This window comes from Nelumbo lutea, chromosome 1 (assembly GCF_056320005.1).
Source record: "Nelumbo lutea isolate HS-2025 chromosome 1, American lotus-T2T, whole genome shotgun sequence".
NCBI classification, from domain to species: Eukaryota; Viridiplantae; Streptophyta; class Magnoliopsida; order Proteales; family Nelumbonaceae; genus Nelumbo; species Nelumbo lutea.
In genome coordinates this window covers 117,394,620-117,416,670 of record NC_142684.1, presented here as the reverse complement: position 1 = coordinate 117,416,670, position 22,051 = coordinate 117,394,620, and the positions used below count along the sequence as shown (strand labels likewise).

The 22,051-nt window shown below is 35.7% G+C and overlaps 1 protein-coding gene across 2 annotated transcripts; it reads left to right on the top strand.

Moving 5' to 3' along the window:
- Window positions 1-681: 681 nt before the first annotated feature.
- LOC148877020 (glucose-6-phosphate isomerase, cytosolic 1) lies at window positions 682-21,914 on the top strand. 2 transcript variants are annotated; one of them, XM_088980301.1, is made up of 23 exons: window positions 682-2,248; window positions 3,229-3,279; window positions 3,371-3,447; window positions 3,649-3,778; window positions 4,533-4,688; window positions 4,779-4,875; window positions 4,968-5,010; window positions 9,713-9,780; window positions 9,869-9,953; window positions 10,056-10,104; window positions 11,988-12,060; window positions 12,171-12,231; window positions 12,847-12,913; window positions 13,339-13,395; window positions 13,528-13,581; window positions 13,663-13,791; window positions 15,610-15,673; window positions 15,791-15,864; window positions 16,234-16,287; window positions 16,382-16,450; window positions 20,060-20,149; window positions 20,246-20,353; window positions 21,541-21,914. In XM_088980301.1, exons 2-23 carry the CDS (start codon window positions 3,229-3,231, stop codon window positions 21,589-21,591), a joined length of 1,707 nt encoding a protein of 568 aa, XP_088836427.1. In that variant the 5' UTR covers window positions 682-2,248; the 3' UTR covers window positions 21,592-21,914. The 2 variants fall into 2 exon arrangements, with proteins under 2 accessions (XP_088836427.1, XP_088836433.1); XM_088980307.1 differs by having other exon boundaries at window positions 1,843-2,234.
- Window positions 21,915-22,051: the final 137 nt, after the last annotated feature.

Genomic DNA, 22,051 nt, shown 5'->3' with positions numbered 1-22,051 from the left:
ATTGAAAATATGATTTTCTAAATAGGGAATGCGGTTCCCAGTTGAAGGGAGAGAAAAACTTTTGAAATTTGCCCCCTTTATTCCGCATAGTTTGGGCATCCATACGATGGATCTCTCATCCCTTCAATGACAACCTCCCACGTGCAATACACGTGAACACTTACCAATGCATAAAAAATACAAATAAATTTAGTATATATATATATATATAAAATATTCAATTTAGATAAAATTAAAAATAGTATATATACATGTATATATGTATGTATGTATGTATAATTATATAGTTATTTACACCTTGTTTTTTGACAAACCTTGCCTGATTGTAGGGGTGTCAATGGTAATGGAAAATTCAAATCTGAATTTGATATCGAAAGCAATCGAATCGAATTCGAATACTTTGGATAGTGTGAACGGTCGAATTTGAATATACATCTTGTACTGATTAAATTATCGAATTAAATTCAAATGCACGTTGATTCGATTCAATAATTATCTGAACTCGATTATTATAATACAATACAATATAATATAATATAATATAATATTTATATGTACCATGATTTTTTATAAAAGAAAGATAAATATCTTCAAAACTCGGCCAAACCGCCAAAGTGTCTATAACTTTTTTATGTTAGATAAATTATATTATATAAAAAGGAGAATTAATTACTCCTAACATGATAAGACCATTCGGTACAAACTACTCCATACCAAATTCGAAGTTCCCCTTTTCCCTCCCTTCTATCTTCTTCCCCTAGCATCTAGTTTTACTGGTTTTTTTAGAAGAGGTTTCAAAAATATGAATAGCATATATTAAAGGCAAAGAAGGTCTTGTATTGCAGAAGCAAAAGAGTGTTATAGTCATAGTTGCAGCTATTATTCATTGATTTTACAGCATACAAAAATGTTGTAAAAGCCTCTCTCTTCTCTCTCTCTCTCCCCCTCCTTCATCTCTTGATTTCTCTACGTTACCGAAGGCTTATTATTTATTCTAGATTTTATTAGTTTTTTGTTTTCTTTTTATTTTTCCTCTTGTTCTTTGTCTATCTTCATCATTCATGAAACAATATATTTTCTTCTTTCTCTTCTCTCTCTCTTAATCTCTCTCCCCTCCCTCATCTCTCTTGCTTTCTCTACGTTACCTAAGACTTGATATTTGTTCTAGATTTTATTAGTTATTTGTTTTCCTTTTTATTTTCTCCTTGTTCTTCGTTTGCCTTCACCATTCATAGAATCAGGTTTGTCTCCATACATTGTTAAAAATGAAACAAGATTTTTTTCTCCTTTCTCTCTAGTTCATTTATAGAATCAGGTTTGTTTGATTTTAAGAATTAGGTTTAATCCATCGAATTCAAATTAATCGAATATTCATTTAACTAAGTCGAATTCGAGTTCAGTTTTTACTTTTAGTATTCATGGAATATTTAACCGAATTCGAATCATTAGTTTTGCAATCGAATTTGAATTCGAATATAACATGATTCGATTCAAATTCGCTTCATTAACAAGTATGAGCCAATTGCCTAGCCATGCCTCCGGCAGACTTAACTCGAAAAAATATTCGTTTGGAATCACTTCCGTTTGACGAATGGAGATTCGATCCAATCTCGAACAAAATCAAAATGAACGAGATGATAAGGTGTATCCGATTATTCTTCCATAACTATGAAATGAAACTTCCGCATTTCTTCGCCATATACACCAAACGGGACCCATGACAAAGTTGTGTGTGTGGTGTCAAGTACCGAAGAAAAGAAAAAGATAAAAAAAACGGGACCCATGAGGGCCATGACAAAACATGTCCGACTTTTGTCTTGCTGTAGGGGTTGCATGAGGTTCGTTGCTTTCATGCCCTCGTGCATCCACCACACTGTGAGTCGTGACTCGTGACACACCGCACACGGAGAAGAGAGTAGCGACACCGTTTAGTTAAGACCGTAGGGTTCCACAATTGCCTTTCTGACACCGTCGATATAGTACACCTATCGTCGTCATATTTGCAGGTAACCGGGTCCAAGGCGATGTCCCAGATCTACGGTGTACAGGGAACATCTGACACCTGAGCCTTACAGTTTCAATGCAGCCTTTATGCGGATTGACACGTGGCATCAAACTGTAGCACATGGAACTCGCCCGAATGGAGGATAAACGAGGAAAGTGGGAGAGCAAGTGCAGTCTGAGCGGCGAAGCTCGAACTCTGTTGATCTGTTCCGTGACGATCTCGATTTCAGGTTGAAACAAAAAGGTTAATTTTTTTAAGCTCGTATCCATTTTTTCTTTATTCAAGTGCTTAGTTTTGATTACCTTTTACTTTTCCTTCTTATCAAAATCCATTTCTTATTGCTATCATGGGCAATCCTGCATCTTATTAGGTTATATTAAGTTGTTTTTTTTTTTTTTTTTTCCTTTTCAAGCTTCTGTCACTTGTGATTACATTGTGTCGAGATTTTCAAGAGGTTCTGTTCAAGAAGCACCCGTTAGTGCTAGTGTGGACTTCCTATACTACTTTATATAGTTTCATTTTATTTGCATTACTGATCACTACTACATCTCAAATTTGTACTATGTTACGTTGTTTTCTTTCATCTGCCTTTTTGGTTGATCTACGGTACCGTGCAATTCAGAAATGGCATAGAATTAATAGCAGCTTAACCACCCCAAAGAAAAGCTATAATGTATTATGGAGTAAACATAATTTTTTTTTTCAGGAAAACGAAAAGAAGGTAAAGGGAATCATTTTTTAGTTTTGGAAATTGGATGTCTACAACAGTTCCAGCATTTATTTTATTGTTGTTGTTGTTATTTGTGGTGTTGTGGGAGTTTACTTGCAATATCCTAAGCTAGCAGTGTTTAATATAATTGTTTCTGTTTAGTTGTTTTGGTGGTTCCCAACATTTGAGTTAGAGCATTAATTTCATTAATTTGTGGTGTTGTGGGAGCATTAATTTCATTATTGTTGTTGTTGCTATTATTTGTGGTGTTGTGGGAGGGAGTCTGGGGGTGGGAATTTACTTGCAATATCCTAAGATAGCAGTGTTTAATATAATTGTTTCTGTTTAGTTGTTTTGGTGGTTCCCAACGTTTGGGTTAGAGCATTAATTTCATTAGCGTTTGGTTAATCTGTTTTTAAATGCCTGTGCAGCAATCTCTTTTAAGTCCAATTATTATCAGTCAATAGTAGGATAATTTGGTAATGGTGTTAAATTGTATATCGCATAATTGCAGATGGCTTCACCAGCTCTTATTTGTGACATTCAACCCTGGAAGGACCTGAAGGTATAATAATTTGCATCATTCTCTTTTCAAATAAAGTATATTTTGTAGTTATGATACATTATTTGATATAAAATTTTATATTGTAATGCAGGCCCATGTTGAGGACATCAAGAAGACACATTTACGTGATTTGATGAATGATTCTGAACGATGCAAGTCAATGATGCTGTATGATCCTCATCCAAGCTCATTGAGACTATTCTTTTCTTTGAAATACTTATTTTAAACAATTTACAAAAACAACTGAATATCTGAAAATTTTTACTGCATGTACATTTTCTTTCCTTCTTTTTTTTCCTGTTTTTGAATTTTAATGCACATCACCTTGTTTATTTATGTCTTATCTTTTATTTTAATTTCTATATGCAGCGAGATTGATGGGTTGCTATTGGACTACTCAAGGCAATGTGCCACTCAAGACACCATGGAGAAGCTCTTTAGACTTGCAGAGGCAGCACATCTCAAGCAAAAGATTAACAGCATGTACAGTGGAGAGCATGTAAGCAAGGATTATGTGCTAAAGCATACTTGTTAGTTGTAAAATTCTGATTCCAGGAAATCTAAATCGTTATTCTATTTCTGATTTGAAAAAAAGGAGCTGATTTGGCATATCATATTTTTGATCAACAGGCAATCCCAACAAAAAACAAAGATATCCCTTATTTCCAACAATAAATATTAAAATACAGGGAACTTTTGTCCTTTGAACATCTGCTGTTTGATTAATAGGTTGGGGTGTGCCTTCTTTATCAAACTGGGATGTGTCTGAATCACCTCTCTTGAAATATTGCTGCAGTTCTTAGGCCAGGATACCAAAGTTAAATCCATTCAGCAAAGCCTTATTCCAATTATTTGGGGTTTGCTATGAGAATTCTGTATTTCCATTCACGTGTTCAAGTGCAGTATGTTCTGATAAGTTGGGAATTTTAGGTCTTTTTTTTTTCACTATTTCATTTATGTCCTTTTCAGTCTCTCATGTTTAGAACTTTCAAGTTGTATAAAATTGCTTGCTTCTCCCTGGTATAGTTTGGAATCACATGGTCAAACAACCAGTCAACTTTCATATTCTTATCACCTTTTTGGGCTAACTCTAGGTTCCCATACATGCACTAACTAATTCTACCCTTTCTCATCTTGCCCCACATCCATTACAACATCCTCATCTCTCCTGTGCTCATCTTTAATGGACATTTCTTGTGACAAGATAATCATTTCAATTTAATGTCTGAAATTTGGTTGGTTTGTTTCTTCAGATAAACAGCACTGAGAATAGGTCTGTCCTTCATGTAGCCTTACGTGCTTCAAGGGATAAAGTGATTTGCAGTGATGGGAAGAATGTGGTCCCTGATGTTTGGAAAGTATTGGACAGGATTAGTGAGTTCTCTGAAAGGGTTCGAAGTGGCTCCTGGGTAAATACTTCTATAATGTTTATTCTGGATCCAAGTTTGATATATCATTCCTAATTATTAAGTCATGGACTGATAGAAAACTGGTTGCAGGTTGGAGTAACAGGAAAAGCATTGAAGGATGTTGTTGCTGTTGGAATTGGTGGAAGTTTCTTGGGTCCTCTATTTGTGCACACTGCTCTTCAAACAGGTAAGTTAATACAGTTTTAGCTATATGTTTACCACCCACAATATAATCTGGCCTTTTTTAGGCACCAATAATGTGACACTTTAATCTTACAGATCCAGAAGCCATACAATGTGCAAAAGGACGTCAATTGCGATTGTAAGAATGATCGGTTGCTTACATATGACTTAGTTTTTCTTGATGCTATTTGTAAAGGGTGTGGCTGCTTTGGTCTTTTACTTGGTATCTGCATTAAAACTTAGTGCATTGCATAGCTCTAAAATAAAAAAAAAAAATGTATATGCATATGTATGTATTTTGAGTTTCCTACTACTTCTGGTAGCAAAGATTCAATAATTTAGGCAATGTTTGGTTTGAAGGAAAATGCAGGGAAAGGAAGGGAAGGTAGGGAAACCTTTACAAACCTTGTATTGGTTTCCCTGTCTTTCCCTTCCTTTCCCTACCTTTTCCTTTAAACCAAACATAGCCTTAAGGAAAAATGTGCTAGAAAAGTTTGCTTTAATAGCTCACATCATTGGGGATAATGATTTTGTATTTCCTGCTTCATAGTGTAAAGTCTGATCTATTGGGGCTCCACCGCTAGCCTTTTTTGTATAGCTGTTGGGCAGGGCTCTCTGTTGTCTTTTATACATTGATATAATTCAAATTTCATCTTTCAGAAAAAAAAAAGAGGGAAGCAAACAACATTTCAGTATGATGAGTTAAGGCTAGACATAATAGGTAAACAAAGGCAACCGATAAGAAAAAGGTGGGAAAAGATGTTGTCTGGTGCTGTCTTGTGAGTTAACCAACCTTACACATTGTACAAATACAAGGTTGATTGAATTTTTTTGATAAGTAAAGAAAGTCATTATATTAATGAGAAAAAACTTATACAAGTATTCTTGGAGAGGTGTGGGCTGCGTAATTTCTGTGGCAACAATAAACTACAACTGTGCCCAATATAATTGATCCCTGGCTGCCCCTTGGTAGACAATTAGCCAAACCATTGGCTGATCGCCTAACCCATTGTACTGTTACAACCAGATCCCTTGGTAACCACTTGAACCTCTTGGATTTGTTCTTATAACACCACACTACAGACTCCGGATTCTATAGCCATCCCACTACCACCTTGGAATCTCCTTCAATTGATAACTGCGCCACGCCTAACTGATTTGCAGATTGTACATCTTGAATAGTAGCTAAAAACTCCACCCTAGTGGAATCCCTAACTCCTAGTGGACCCGAGTAGAGAAGTACCACATTTCTAGTCTCGTTCCTTATAACCCCTCCCAATCTAGAAGGACCTAGATTATCTTGACTACTTCCATCAGAATTCAGCTTCAAAACACCTATAGGAGGAGGTGCCCAGCATACACTTACTTTAGCCTTAGGGAGGATCTGCTTGCCATTGTAGATCAATTCCTCAAGAAATCATTGAAGGAGAAAAAATGGAACAGCTCCGAGGATTTCAACCACTGGACAACCCTATTCAATATTCAAGATTCTATCCTTTAGTTCTTATAGATTTCTTTCCTTCTCTTGAAACACTCTAGCGTTCCTTTCTTCCCAAACAGTCCAAATCAGCATTGCTCTTGCACATCTCCACATCAACCTCCTTATTTGGTACCAGGCAAAAGTAGAAGGATAAAAATACAAGCTTACTTCTGTTGGACTGTTCCACCTGCACCCAAAGAGCCAATCCCAATAAAGAACGAGAAATTAGTAAATGGTAGCAGTCTTCACCATGGAACCTGCAAGGCTGCAAAGGATACACCAACTAGGAGAGATGCAAAGGAACAATCTTCTCTTTTGTAAGTTATCTGAGGTGTTTATATTCCCATGGTACACTTCCCAACAAAAGGCCATAACCTTAGGGGGAATAGGCTTGCACCAAACTTCCTTAATAGGGAAAGACTGTTGAGAGGAAGACTGACAGAGAGACTTGAAAAAAGAAGCATAAGAGAAAGACCCTTTAGGGTTTGGTGACCAAAACTGTTTATCTGGTTCAGAGGGATCAGAGCCAACTTTAGCAAGAAGACTCAACAGCTTGGTGAGACACTCAATCTCCACATTCCTTAAACCTTTACAAAAACTGAAACCCTAGTTTGGTGCCAAGGGGTTTTCCAAAGAGGAGAAGAAATTTGAAACAACCTTTTTTTTTGGTACTAAGAGAGAGAGAACAAGGATGAAAATGTCCTTCAATGGTAAATCACCAACCCAAACATCATCCCAAAATAGGGTCGAGCAAGGTTCAAAGTATCGACCCGTATTGGCCGATATGTATCATGCTGATAGCTTCCCGATACACCCCTCCAGGTGTTGTATTGGGTCAGACATTGGTTCAAAGGGTAGCTGGGCCTTAAATGGACCCCTCTAAACTGGTTTCAAAAAATAAATAAATAAAACCTAAAAAAATACCTATATAGGCCGATACGCCCTACCGGCATATCGACCTATGTCGATACTTTGAACCTTGGGATTGAATTCCCATCACACACATCATACCTGACAAAGTTGAGAAACTGAGGAAGAATGCTGTGAGCGACCATGATTGCCCATCAAGATACATCAACATCCCACCCAATCTCTGAGCGACCATGATTGCTTCCTATCACCTCATGCCACAACCTCTCTCTCTTTAATGGCGACCTCCACAGTCACTTCTCCAATAGAGCTATATTCTTTTGAACTAAGTTCCCTGGACCCAAACCCCCCTCCTCTTTACTCTGGAAAACAACTTCCCACTCAATTAAGTGATCTTTTCTACTTTCTCCCAGTTCCCAAAGAAAGTGTTTCATCATCTTCTCCAACTTCTTAGCTTCCCTAGGCAAGGTTTAAAATTTCGATATGATACGCCTGATACGGGGTGTATCGTATCGTATCTTTGAAAAACCGATACGGCCAAAAAAAAAAAAAAAAAAAAGGAAAGCAACCTTCTTTTCCCCGAAATAAGCCTTCTTTCACCCCCAAATGACTCTAAAACTCTAAATTTCATTCCTAGAGTGCTAGATTTGAAAAAGTTTGCAAGAAACAAGTGTTAATTGTTAAATTTTTTAAAGTTTTTTCAAATTTTGAAAAAATGGAAAAAATAGTAAATTTTTTCAATCTTTTATAATATCTTGTGATTTCTTTTTTTTTTCTTGAATGTTTAAATTTATGTTGATTTACATTTCTTACATTCAAAATCACTTTTTTTTTGTGTTATCAATAGATTTATGGAAATTTCATGAAGATATTTGGGGAAAATATAAATTAACTAAAAAATTGGAAATGTAATTTTTTTCTCTGCCTATAAAGACTAAATATGTTTTAGATCTATGGATTTATCTATCATATCCATAGAGCAATTGGAATTTCTTCTTTAATATATATTTTTTATTTTTTATATTTTTAGATTTAAAAAAATAAATAATAATTAATTATATTTTATCATTTGATCACAACAATTGAATATATTATAATTCTATGGATGATCTATCATATCCATAGACCAATTGAAATTTCTTCTTTAATAAGTATTTTTTATTTTATATTTATAGAAATAAAAAATAAATAATTAATAAATTATATTTTATCATTTGATCACAATGATTAAATATATCATAATTCAATGGATGATCTGTCATATCCACAAAGCAACTGAAATTTCTTCTTTAATAACTATTTTTTGAATATATAATATAATGTTTATTTGTTATTTATAATTTTTTGGAAATGAATAATAAATAGTAATTATTTAAATAATAAATATTTATTAATTATATTTTCACATAGAAGTTGTGCCAATGCATGTTTTATGGTTGGATAGGAGAGTTGAATTTTTCTCATCCCATAAAACATTAAAACTTAAGAATTATAATTTATATTTTTATATTATTAAATAACACCTCACATAACTAATTATATTTTTCTTCTTTAATATATTTGATGTCTACAAATTCTTGGAAGACCTCACATAACTCATTTTTCAACACTTCCCAATAGTCTTGATAAAATGCCATTGTTAAACCATTTGGGCCCGGTGCCTTAGATCTATCCATCAAGGATACTGCCTCTTTGATCTCGTCTTCCTAAAATTTCCTTTCCAACCAACTTATTATTTTCCTCTCCCAGCCTTGGCCAATCTAATCCTTCCTAAGGTATCTTTCATTCAAAGGCCTTTCTATATATGGATTTGAAATGATCCACAAGGGTTCTAGCTATTTTATCGACTTGTAATCACCTCCCCTTCCATTTCCAATTTGGCGACAAAGTTTTTCCTCCTTCTATTTTCCAAATCATGAAAGAAATGGGTATTCCCATCTCTTTCCTTAATCCACTTATGCCTGAATTTCTGTCTTCAGAAATTCTCCTCTCTAAGTAAAACATCTCCCAGATCCTTTTTCAGTTGCCTTCTACTCTCTATCCTGTTGAATGGGTTTCTCCAATTCATTTTGGTATGTTGTCAGAAAATGTTATTTGTCAGGTGTGTCTTCTGAAACTTCTAGGAATTAGTGTGCTGACTTCATCATACTTGTGCTAAATTAACTGGTCCTAGTTCAGTTAGCATGCATAATTTATGTGATGTAAACCATGAACCTCTGCTGATAGATAGATAGAAAGAGTAAAAATGAATGTTCAAGGGTTTTTCCTTGCAATTGTTTATTGAGCTTCTAGATGATTAAATAGTCAGGTCAAATGGATGTATATTGCTTGGATTGTTCATTGGCTTCCAGGAATTTTTGCTGTATACCGTATGTTGGATATTTTTATGATAGGTCATGGTGGTGGTTATTATTGGTAGGTCAGTGTTATGTTCTATAACATGGTAAATTCTTATAGTCTATCTAATCTGTTTTTAACCTTTTAACTGCAGCCTTGCAAATGTTGATCCAATTGATGTTGCCAAAAGTATCACGGGGTTGAACCCTGAAACCACATTAGGTATACCCAAGTTCCATTATTTTGAAATGTATCATGTAAAGTGGTTCCTGGGATTCATATCTAGCTATTTTTTTTGTGATATATGCAGCTGTAGTTGTTTCAAAAACTTTTACAACAGCTGAAACTATGTTGAATGCTCGGACATTGAGGGAGTGGATTTCAGCCGCTCTTGGGTCAGTGGAATAATAAGATAACTGGATCTGTTGTGACTTGGGTTCTGACAATAATTTCTTTTGCCATAAGATACATTTATGAAACTTGTTGTCCCATGTCAGACCTCAAGCAGTTGCAAAGCATATGGTGGCTGTTAGTACAAACCTTACGGTATTTCCATATTCTTTATTTATTTATTTTTCATGTAGTTCTGTCATCGAGTATATATGTTTTTGTTTCTTTATCTTCAAGTAGAGTGTGAGCATCATTGGAGGAATTTATTTATTCTTCCATATACATAATTTATAATTTCATGTTCTGGCATCTTTTTTTAAACTAGCAGTCCCTCAGTTTTAACCAGAGTACAATATTGCCACTGGTTCTGTTGTCTGTAGTAAAAAAATGCATTCTCTACATTTACTTGTTTGTGCAGCTCCTTGTCTGACTCTTAAGTTTGTAGATTAATTTAGTATGCCCCTCTAATCTTGGAGAGATATTGACATCAAGGTTGGTTGCCTATTCTTAGTGATTGACAGGAGTCTGTCCCCTTGATAAATTTGTTTTCTACCCAAGAACTCTAAGGGTCTTGTAACAAATTTCATCCATATTTGCAAGGACTTAGAATGGGAAAGATGATGAAGTTGAGAAATATCAAGGTGGAAGGAGATTCAAAGACCGAAGTGCAGTAGTTCAAAAAAGAATATGAAAAGGGTGACCAGACATTTAACGAGGGAAATAAAAACATCAGCAAAGGACAGGTCAGCAAACAGCTTTGCTGATTTCCTTGCAAAGTTATGGACAAAAAGGATTCCTTCTATTGTGGTGTAATAGGATAAACAATTGTAAATCTAACTATTGGGTCAGGTAGTAATACCAGCCTGAAAAATCATTCTGTACATATAATTCTTTTTCATTAATTGAATAGAGGCTATACATTACTATAAACTTTCACATTGATAAATGCCAATTGCCCTTGGTTCTTGATATATAACAGGCTCATAGATGATCATTTTTTCCCATACACAACGGATAAGATGGAACGAAGAAAAATAGAAAAAAGAAATTGAAGATGGTTAGGCCTAACATCTACCTTATATGAGGCCTTAAATGGAGTCACTGCAAAGAAGGAAAGTTCTCTAGTACTGCACTTGGGGAAAAAAGGAAAATAAATAAAACAAATTTATTCTCAGTCTCATCTTTCTCCATTATAGCAATATCATGAGCCTTATATAAACTTGTTTCCTTAATTTAAAGAAGAAGCTTGAAAACTTTCCAATTTATACTTATTAATTAAATGAGTTTAAAACTAAGTAAAAGATGAGTATCGATCTAATGAAACACTAGATACTCAACTTTTGAACTTTGCCTATAAGTTTGAAATAATTTCTGAAAAAGAAAAGCAACTTCTAAAACCAAGACCTACCAACATGAATCCTAAAATAATGGCCTCTTAACTTGAAATTTTGTAAAACTAAAAAATAGGACATCTCGTCACAGACATGTCCTATTTTTTAGTTTGAAAAAGGTATGGGTGATACTCCTTTTGTAGTTTGGTTGTCCAATATGGTGCCATGCGCACATGTTGGACAAATTTCAATAACCTATAGCGTGTTTCCCCACCAAAACATATGGAAAACCACCCTGTCAGATGCTTTGTATAATGTCAAACAGCAATACGATTGTTGGCTTCCTGGCCAGAGCACCTGAGTTCTGTCTAAATTAGTGGCGTGCAATATTTTCTCGCGTAACACCTGCAACATTTATGGTCTAAATTCTTACAACTGCTTGTTACATGGTTCTTGTATATTTATATCATGCTTGCTATACGAATAAAGATGTGTAATTTAACTGTTTTTGTTCCTTGAATGAGGTTGATCACACATGTCCAATTTTCATATACCAACCTTGCTATCACATAGCTTTGTATTTTTTTTTCCTTTTTCTTTCAAGGATAAGATATAAAGCATGGAACATGGGTTTTGATACAATATCTTTAGCCCAAGATTTTCTCTCTCATCTACAAGTTTGCTATGCATTTTCCAATCCCCATGCAGCTTGTGGAGAAGTTTGGAATAGACCCTAATAATGCTTTTGCTTTCTGGGACTGGGTTGGAGGCCGATATAGTGGTAAATATATTTATTTGCTGCTTATGGGATCTTGTATTTAACTTGATGATTGGATCAAATGAAATTCTTGGTCTACTTCATGGGCATCTTCTAATAGTATTTTATTGCAGTTTGCAGTGCTGTTGGTGTGTTGCCCCTGTCTCTACAGTATGGTTTCCCAGTTGTTGAGAAGTATGGTAATTTGCATTTATGATTTCTTCTTTTATTTGCAAGCAGAACCAAAACAGCACAAAAGTTGAATCTACTTAAAATGGAATATGAAAAAAAAAACATTGTAGTTCTTGATCCAAGTATTTTATGGGCTTTGAAACAACATGTCCCAGGCTACCCCCATGGAAAGTTTTGTTCTTTATTTGTTTTTCTTAACTTGTTATTAGTTCTGCAGTCCTCCATAAAGTTGCTAGGCTCTTATCTCTCAACAACAAAAAAAAAAGAGTGGTTGTATACCAAATTGGACAACTGGTTGGTTGAGCAAATTTAAACCAAACATTAATCCAGTTGTTCTATTTATACATGTTTGTTATTTGCCTATCATGGCCTTCCCAGTGGTTGTTTGGAACAATGGAAGCTTGTTCAACTCCCACATGAATGGCTTAGACCCTGCTGATTGGCGGGGTTTAGATTGCTTTGCCTGCAATTGTTGAATGATTCTTAAAAATGTAACATGCTGCTATATTACATGTCAACCGTTTAGGATCTTTATAGATCCTTGACCTATTATTACCTCTGATTGCTTTGACATGATTTTGCCAAACACTAACATCAGATCTTTTCGCTCTTTTCAAGGTTTCTAAAGGGGGCTTCAAGCATCGATCAAAATTTCCATTCAGCACCATTTGAGAAAAACATACCTGTAAGGGACCCACTAACCTATTTTGTTCTATTTATTCATTTATTCTTTCTTTTTCAGAATGAAGGCATCTTGTTTTTCCTGTTCGGGAGACCATAATACAATCCATCAATGGCATATTGGTTTGATATCTGTAATATGTCGGCAGCGGGTCAGACTGGGGTAGTGCCTCTTGAGGACTGCTGCGAGTTGGGTGATTCCAAACCACCTTCTGTTGCATTATTTTGGACAGATGGACCTGCATATGTTTAACAGCACATTAAAATGGTTAATAAATCAATTGCTTGTGATTATCCAATTGGATTAATTCAGTGACTAGATTTCCCAGTTGAGATCATCAAATACTCGACTCAAAAACTGATCTATGCCTGTGTTGCTTATTCACTGTTTGGCCTGTTTATAACATCATTTTACTTCTTTGGGATCAGGTGCTTTTAGGTTTGTTGAGCATATGGAATGTTTCTTTTCTTGGATATCCTGCAAGAGTGAGTATGTGAGATGATCCAGAATAGATTTTGAACTGCAACATATATAACTTTTGTTTCTTGAAATTTCTTTCTAGTAGTCACTTCATGATAATGGAAGTTATAATATCATTTTTACACCACATGTTCCAGGCTATCTTACCATATTCTCAGGCCCTAGAGAAATTTGCACCACATATTCAACAGGTATGTGTGATAATTACCTCTTTGCATTATATTTCAAGGTTTTGCAGTCATTTATATTTCCTAAAATTACTACTTTTGTAGGTTAGCATGGAGAGTAATGGGAAGGGAATATCAATTGATGGAGTGCAACTTCCCTATGAGGCAGGTGAGATTGATTTTGGTGAGCCAGGAACAAATGGTCAACACAGCTTTTACCAGCTAATTCACCAGGTAATCAAGGTTTCTGTCAAATGTATTTAGTTTACACATGAAATTGCTCCCCACCGTTGGCTTTCTTAGTATCTTAATATGGTAAAAAATTAATTTAATTGAAACATAACCTTTGATCTCTTTGGGGTTTCACCTAGTCTCCTTTCCTTCCCTCCTCTTTTCACCATAACCTGTCTAAAGTTATGTGATATGGTCACCTATTCTACCAACTTATGACTTTTAGTTCACTTGAATTTTGAATATGATTGCTATCCAAAAGTTGGTGGCATTGTTAAACTGTGTGTCTTGAACCTTGCAGTTGATTGTCTTTTGTTTTCATATGAGATTTTCTGAACTAAATTCATTGACACCCTTCTATAAATACCCCAGTTTTATATCAATATTATTACAATGTAGCCCGTTAGAAATGCTCCTTTTTGGTCCCTTGTTTGACTAAGGTATCTGCCAAACCATTTTCTGTTCTTCTTGTCCATCTGAAAATGACAACGATTTCCCTTTTTAAGCATCTTACTTCCCTCGTAGCTTGTCTATAAATCTAAACCCCCAAACTGTTCATTTGCATCCAACTTACTACCATTTTAGAGTCACCTTCCACCTCGACTTGACTGAATCCTTGTTGCTTTTTCAAGTCTCAACCTTGTAAGAGGGCTGATAATTCTGCCCTTGGCGAGTCACCAGCACCTATTGTCCCTTGGTGTTATGTCAATACTTCCATTATTATCCCCAAGTACTCCAATTCCAGAAGGTCAAGGGTTACCACTTGAGCTTCCATCAGAGTTTAGCTTGATCCTATCGTGGGCTGATGGAATCTGACACTCTTGGATGATGGGTCTCAGTGTGGTTGAACCAACTATTACACCCCATTCCTTGATGATTTCGTCTACTAAGAATTGACTAAAAGCATAAACTATTTCCATCCAATGGGCTATTTTAATCGTTACACTTTCAATGACTGCCTCTTTTTTTTCACTTGCTCCTGGAACATGCTATTGTTCCTTTCTTACCATATGGTCCATAGAATAGCTACACTTGTAGCTCTCCACACGAGGTGCATGGCCATGTTTTAAGATGCATATGATATCCCTAAAAGTAATTTGTGATTATTTGGGGCCCTTTATAGTGACTACTTGTTGCCACAAAGACTGGGGACAGAGATGAATGATTGCCCTTGCTTTGCTGAATGTCAATAATTGGTGTTTCTTTCTGAAACTGGCTATTTACAAACTTGTAACTGGAGCCTTTTTCTATTTTTTAATTAGACATTTCCTTTTTTGTCATATGAACTTGAAATAGCCTGACCCGATATATGTACAAAGTCTATTTCTACCTTGGAAATGCAGTATAAAAATTCAACTTTAGTCTCATGTTAATTGGAACTTTCTTTCCACACTTAATTGAACAAAGCATTGTTTCAATTTGTTGGATCTGCTAAGTTTCCATGCCAAGGTGGCAAGCTTGAATTGACCTTCCAAGTGATTATTATGCTAGCTTTTCCCCTGCTTCTATTCAGGTTCTGCTCAATTTGCTTGCTATAGGTGGTGAATGTTCTGTTGTTATCACATGATAAGGTTTAATTAATACTCCAAGTGGTTAATGAGTAAGGATCTTCTGCAACAAAACATGTTCCAACAACCTACCAACATGATCTAACACCGCACATCTCACCATGGGATGGGCCCACCATAAAAGTGAGACCCACCCTGTATGAGATGTGTAGTGTCAGATAATGTTGGTAGAATGTTGGAATATATTTTGTTGGCAGGAGATGTGGACTCATTATTAATTGTATCTCCAAACATTCGTTTTTGGAATCTTCAGGGACGGGTTATTCCTTGTGATTTTATTGGTGTCGTGAAGAGTCAACAACCTGTCTACTTGAAAGGTATTCCAACACCATTCCTGGTAAAATATGTTTGTTGCTCGGCAACTTTTTAAATGAACATTGTTTGCACCTTTGATTTGCAAGGGTTGTTTATCTCACACATTTTTTCTCATATAGGGGAGTTGGTGAGTAACCATGATGAGCTCATGTCTAACTTCTTTGCACAGCCAGATGCTCTTGCTTATGGGAAGGTAGGCTTTCTGCTAAGGTTTGACACCCTCCGACCTTTTCCCTAATAGGGTGCTGATATTTAAGGTCTTTTTTTTTTCTTTTTTTTGTTCCTTGATGGCTAGAAATAAGCACATGGACTTTTTCTATAGAATCATAGAACTTTGGAAGTGAGGTGCTTAAATATTGTAAAAATATTGTTATATATTTACAATTAACAGTACTTTGGTTTTTATAATTTAATTAGGCTTCTGATGTATGGAAGGAAATGCTTCTCATTAGTATAAAGGCAACTCTTGAAAAAAAAAAACATTTATTGTCAAATTAAGGGCTTTACAATGTTGCATTCCACAATTTTCCTGGCTATCTAATCTAATTTGTTTGTTTAATAGACTCCAGAGCAATTACTAAATGAGAATGTACCTCAACACCTTATTCCTCACAAGGTGATCTGCTTCTGGTTTATGTTTTAATTTTTAAATTCTGACGTGTATTTTTTCAAGTTCAGTCGTAGCTCATGAGTCGTCTCATTTTCTGCAGACCTTCTCTGGCAATCGACCGTCCCTCAGCCTCTTACTTCCCTCTCTGAATGCTTATAATATTGGACAGGTGATATGCAGTTTCTTACACCCTTTATTCCATAATGATGTACCTTTAGGTTTTAGTTCTAATAATTTCTCTTATTCATGAGCTGAATGCTTGTTGAAGAAACTTCTTTCCAACAATTTGAGCTCCGTTTTTTTTTGGCCTCAATGATTTGATCTTCTATATATTCTGAGGTGAATGCATTCTCTCATTTCTATGGGTGGTTTGCTAGTTTTCGTGCATCTTGCATCTATGGAACTACAACTTTGCTTATATTCTGATTGTAAGGGAACTGTATAGTTTCCAAAGGGAAAAATCTCTTTTCAATTTGTGTCATTCTGTGCAAGAGGATAGAGGAGCTATCCATGTAATGTATGTTGGTTTCCATCCATCAATCAATCATCATCATTATCATATAAGCCATTGGCCACATGAATCCGGTTTCACCATTTTGTTCTGTTTATGTATCTTCTTTGTTTACTAAGTCATTACTCATACTGTAAGGAGCATTAGATTATTTTGGGACATTTCTATCTGCGTCTTCAAGTTCAGAAAGTACATGAATTTGGCAAAGTATGCATAGTGGAGGTCAATGTGGCAAAGTAAGTAATGAGTGAAAGTTGGGAAATTGGGTTAGAGGGAATCACATTTAGAAATTGATAGATGTTCATTGCTGGATCTCCATGGAACTAGAGGAGCTATCCATGTAATGTATGTTGGTTTCCATCCATCAATCAATCATCATCATTATCATATAAGCCATTGGCCACATGAATCCGGTTTCACCATTTTGTTCTGTTTATGTATCTTCTTTGTTTACTAAGTCATTACTCATACTGTAAGGAGCATTAGATTATTTTGGGACATTTCTATCTGCGTCTTCAAGTTCAGAAAGTACATGAATTTGGCAAAGTATGCATAGTGGAGGTCAATGTGGCAAAGTAAGTAATGAGTGAAAGTTGGGAAATTGGGTTAGAGGGAATCACATTTAGAAATTGATAGATGTTTATTGCTGGATCTCCATGGAACTAGAGGAGCTATCCATGTAATGTATGTTGGTTTCCATCCATCAATCAATCATCATCATTATCATATAAGCCATTGGCCACATGAATCCGGTTTCACCATTTTGTTCTGTTTATGTATCTTCTTTGTTTACTAAGTCATTACTCATACTGTAAGGAGCATTAGATTATTTTGGGACATTTCTATCTGTGTGCGTCTTCAAGTTCAGAAAGTACATGAATTTGGCAAAGTATGCATAGTGGAGGTCAATGTGGCAAAGTAAGTAACGAGTGAAAGTTGGGAAATTGGGTTAGCGGGAATCACATTTAGAAATTGATAGATGTTTATTGCTGGATCTCCATGGAACAAAGAGGGGGATCGCATTTAGAAATTGATAGATGTTTGTTGGTAGGTCTCCATGCAACAAAAAATGCAACAACACTAAGAGATGATGCAGGAAAGTTTCAAATTTACTAAAATGCCCTAAAGAATCAAATGAAACATAGGATTGTGCAATTTCACAAGCCTGGAAATCTTCTGCTCCTAGTCCTTAGGGTTACTTGGATTGAGCAGATATTCTTTGATTTTATGGCCCATGGAAATCTGATATTGGTATTGATCCCATTAAAATTTTATCTGAGACTGTCTTGTACCTTTTTGGCGGTTTCTGGATATATCATTTGGAATGATAAGAAAATGTTCCTATACCTTACTAGCCTTCCACCAAAAATGTCCTCAAAGACACCAAAGCGAGGGAATTTGTGGGCCTCCAACAGAATGAGATGATCAAGCAACACAGAGTGTACTTTTGAGAATAGAAAAGACAATTAGATTCAAGTGCCCAAGCCTTGCTGTCTTAATTATCCACAGTCAAGAAAAAAATACCCTCTATTACTACCAAGACCACCTAGTGGAAAGGAGACACAGTTGGAGACAGGATTTGCTTTCAAGCAAGATTTGGATGGATAGACTTGCTCTCTCTCTCTCTCTCTCTCTGAAGCTGATAGATTTGTTTGAGGACATAATTCTACTCAGAAGCCAAATTGGAAAAATAAAATATTTGGAGCCTGGCGGTCCACATGCTTATCTAATCTTAGTCGTTTAAAATAATTGTTCCTGACTTTAGAAATCTGATATGGGCATTGAATTTTTGTATGTAGAACTGTTATACTTGGTGCATTTTTGTTATGTGTTAATAATCATCCATATCTGTTTCTATTCACCTATGATACCTAGACTCTTACATTATACTTGAAGTACCTATGTCAGACACAACAATAATGGGTATAGGGTATGAGATATGTGTTGGATTTGCCAAGTCCATGTCTCTTTTATTTTTTGCCTAGTTGTGATGGATTGGGTATGTATCCACTAAATTGGAATGCCTAGACTAATTTTTTGTGAAGAGGTAAAGTATTAGTTCATTAAGAAAAAGCAAAAGGACCCATGTAAAACCAGAGGATATACAGTGGGAAGTACAACAAACATTAGACCACTATCCCCTTTGTCATTACAAAAATGGTTTTCAAATTGAAAGAGAGAACTAAGGGGAACACTATTCCTTGATAGATGTGCAGATGACCATGATAGCAGTTTCCCAACTATTTTCTGTCACACTTCCTCTTCTTGACAGCCTTTACTTCAAAAGAGCCTTGAGTTTATTTCCTGCCAAATCGACCAGAAAACTGCTCCTGGGACCATGTGCCATAGACTTTTCCCTCTCTTACTCAGACCTTGTATCCACCAGCCTTTTACAAAAGCTTCCATTGTTGCAGGGCAGCAACTTTTGATGGCAAATATGCTAAAGATTTTCACCCATATGTTGTATGTAAAACTGCAATGTAGTAACAGGTGGTAAGCTGATTCTTCTACTCCATTACATAAAACACAAACAGGTGAGTTAATCGCCATTCCCCTCCTGATCAGGTTATCTTTTGTAAGAATATTGTTGAGATAGGCAGACCAAACAAAGAAAGCCACCTTTGAAGGGATATACTTGCTCCAGATTATATGCCAAGGGGAAATTCTGCTCGTCTTCTTGAGTCAAGGGAACACCAAAATTAATTGTTAACATATATGATTAAAATAAATATTAAAACAAGAAGTTGAAGCTTGAATGTATATAATGCTTTACCAAAAGTGCCCATTTTAAGCCTCATAAAATATTTCTATGCACCCTTATGTTATTGGTTTTAAAGTCTCATGTTAAAATATGGTTTATTTTCTTTCTTTTGTTTTTGATGCTTTTCTATTTTTGGTTGTTGATGGTGTAATTGATCTAAATTAATCCAGACTAGTGTAAGGGCACATACTATGCACGTGTGCAGGTAAAGGGCAAAGATATATTTAACATTATATAATCAAAATTAAATTTTATGACCTGCACTAAAACCAAGGCAAGTATCCTCTTTATATAGTATAAATTACTTGCATGTTTGGAATTAATTTAATTTTCCAATGTATGATGTGTCCATGTATTAGTACTAGTTGGTGAATTACCATGTTCAAAGACTTCCAGATCGGATGAATTTGATTCTTAGTCATGTACCCTACCATCTAAAACCTGGACCTGAGTCCATTTAACCTATCTATTCATAATGCTTATAATTTCTTTCTTGTGGTTTTCAGTTGTTAGCAATCTATGAACACAGAATTGCTGTGGAAGGTTTTATATGGGGGATCAATTCTTTTGATCAATGGGGGGTTGAGTTAGGCAAGGTACGGTGCTTTTTTCCTGATGCTATTTCTGGCAGTTTCCAGCTACCTGGTTGTTTTTCCATGATGAAATTTACTTTTGCATGTATTGAAATGCAGTCACTTGCTTCGCAAGTGAGAAAGCAACTTAATGCATCTCGTACAAAAGGAGAGCCAGTTGAGGGATTCAATTTCAGTACCACAACGATGCTAAACCAATATCTCGAGGTATGAAAGAACATCTTGCACTCGGCATTATGTTATATACCATGAGGATGGTCTAAAAATGACATGGTGCCTTAAGGCTTAAGATTTACCAGCCATTCCATGGGTATTTGACTGGGTGAATTTGTATATATTGGAATCAACCTATCAGTTTTGCTAGGGAAGCTCTGATCAGTAATCACCGAACTTAAGATAAAGGACTTCTTTTTTACCCTTGGGTAAAATTGCCATCTGCAGAAGGTCAGGAATTGCGAGAAACAACAACTCCACGTCCCAATCCTACACCTGCACCACTGATAAGACCCCCAAGAAAAGACCCCCAAGAAAATAATGAAAAGAATCCCCTAGAGCAAATTAACACCAACAGAAGACAACCACCTACTCAGCCAAACTGCCAAAGAACACAAGATGAACCTTAAAAATCAAACGACCCCCAAGACTTCACACAAATATAAACTTCCTCTCATTCACCAATCCTTTTCTACAAATTAGGCAATAAATCCCACCAAAGCCACTCTGAACCACCTCTTAACACCAATAAACTCGTACCATTCTCGAATCCATCTCCAGATCACTCTTTCCTTCCCACGTGATGGATTCTGGTGCAGTAGTTTTATTGCTTTTTATTCTCATGCTCTTCTAACTTGAAAATACTTTTCTATCTGTATCCAGTTGTCATAAAAAAAAAAAAATCACACACACACACACTTGTTTCTTCTTTTTTTCTTATCCCTTGCAAGCTGCTATTTTCCCCCCATGTTGATGGTTGCCCTTTTTCCATTCACTTGTTATGAGTTACTAAACCTAGGTAGGATGAAATTTTGTTCTAATATTAGATGATGATAAATAATTAGAACAGCGACAAATTTTCATAAAAATGGTAAATTGCTCGTGAGAATATATATATATTTGTTACATCTTTAGAAGGTCATAGTTCATTTTTGGTATGAGAGATCTGCCGAGTAAGAGCCAATCATTCATGGTTGATGGTTGCCATTCAACATGTGGTAACAGTCAGCCTCACCGGCATCTCACATGTATTTGTATGCATACAAGAGTATGCGCCTCTATTTTTGCATGTAGAAATTTGTATTTATGCATCTTTAATTCTCTAATACAAATCCTCTTTCAGGCTATTGACGTTTGTTACTATGTTTCTATAGAGCTAAAATGTATTCCTCCTTTGACAGGCAAAATCACGTGTTCCTGCTAATCCTACCACTGTTCTACCAAAGGTATAAATGCTTGGTGCTCGTGTCTAATGGAGTTGCTACTTGCTACTTCAATACCAAGGAGCATCTAATCTTGTGATTTCTGGATATCAAAACCAGCAGCATTTAAGTTTTGGAGTTGTGATCGGTAGTCTGGTATTGCTAAAGAGTTCAGCTTTGAGAATAATATTGATTAGTTGACAACCATTTCGGGACTTGCAGGTATCTGGTGCGTGGTTAAGGTTTTCTAAAAACCCCATTCATCAGATATGCAGGTTTAGGAAAAATTTAAATGATATATAAACATATAGTGATGATCAGAAGAATTCAGTTTTGGAGATTCGCTTGGTGAATATGGATGGAACCGAGGCTCGTCTTAACTGTGAGGTACTGGAGCAAGGTTTAGCTGTTCAGCGGGCTGTGGAGCCAGAACCAATGATAATTAGCTACCGTTTTAGATGGCTAAAGAGGAGACTGGATCTGCTACTCA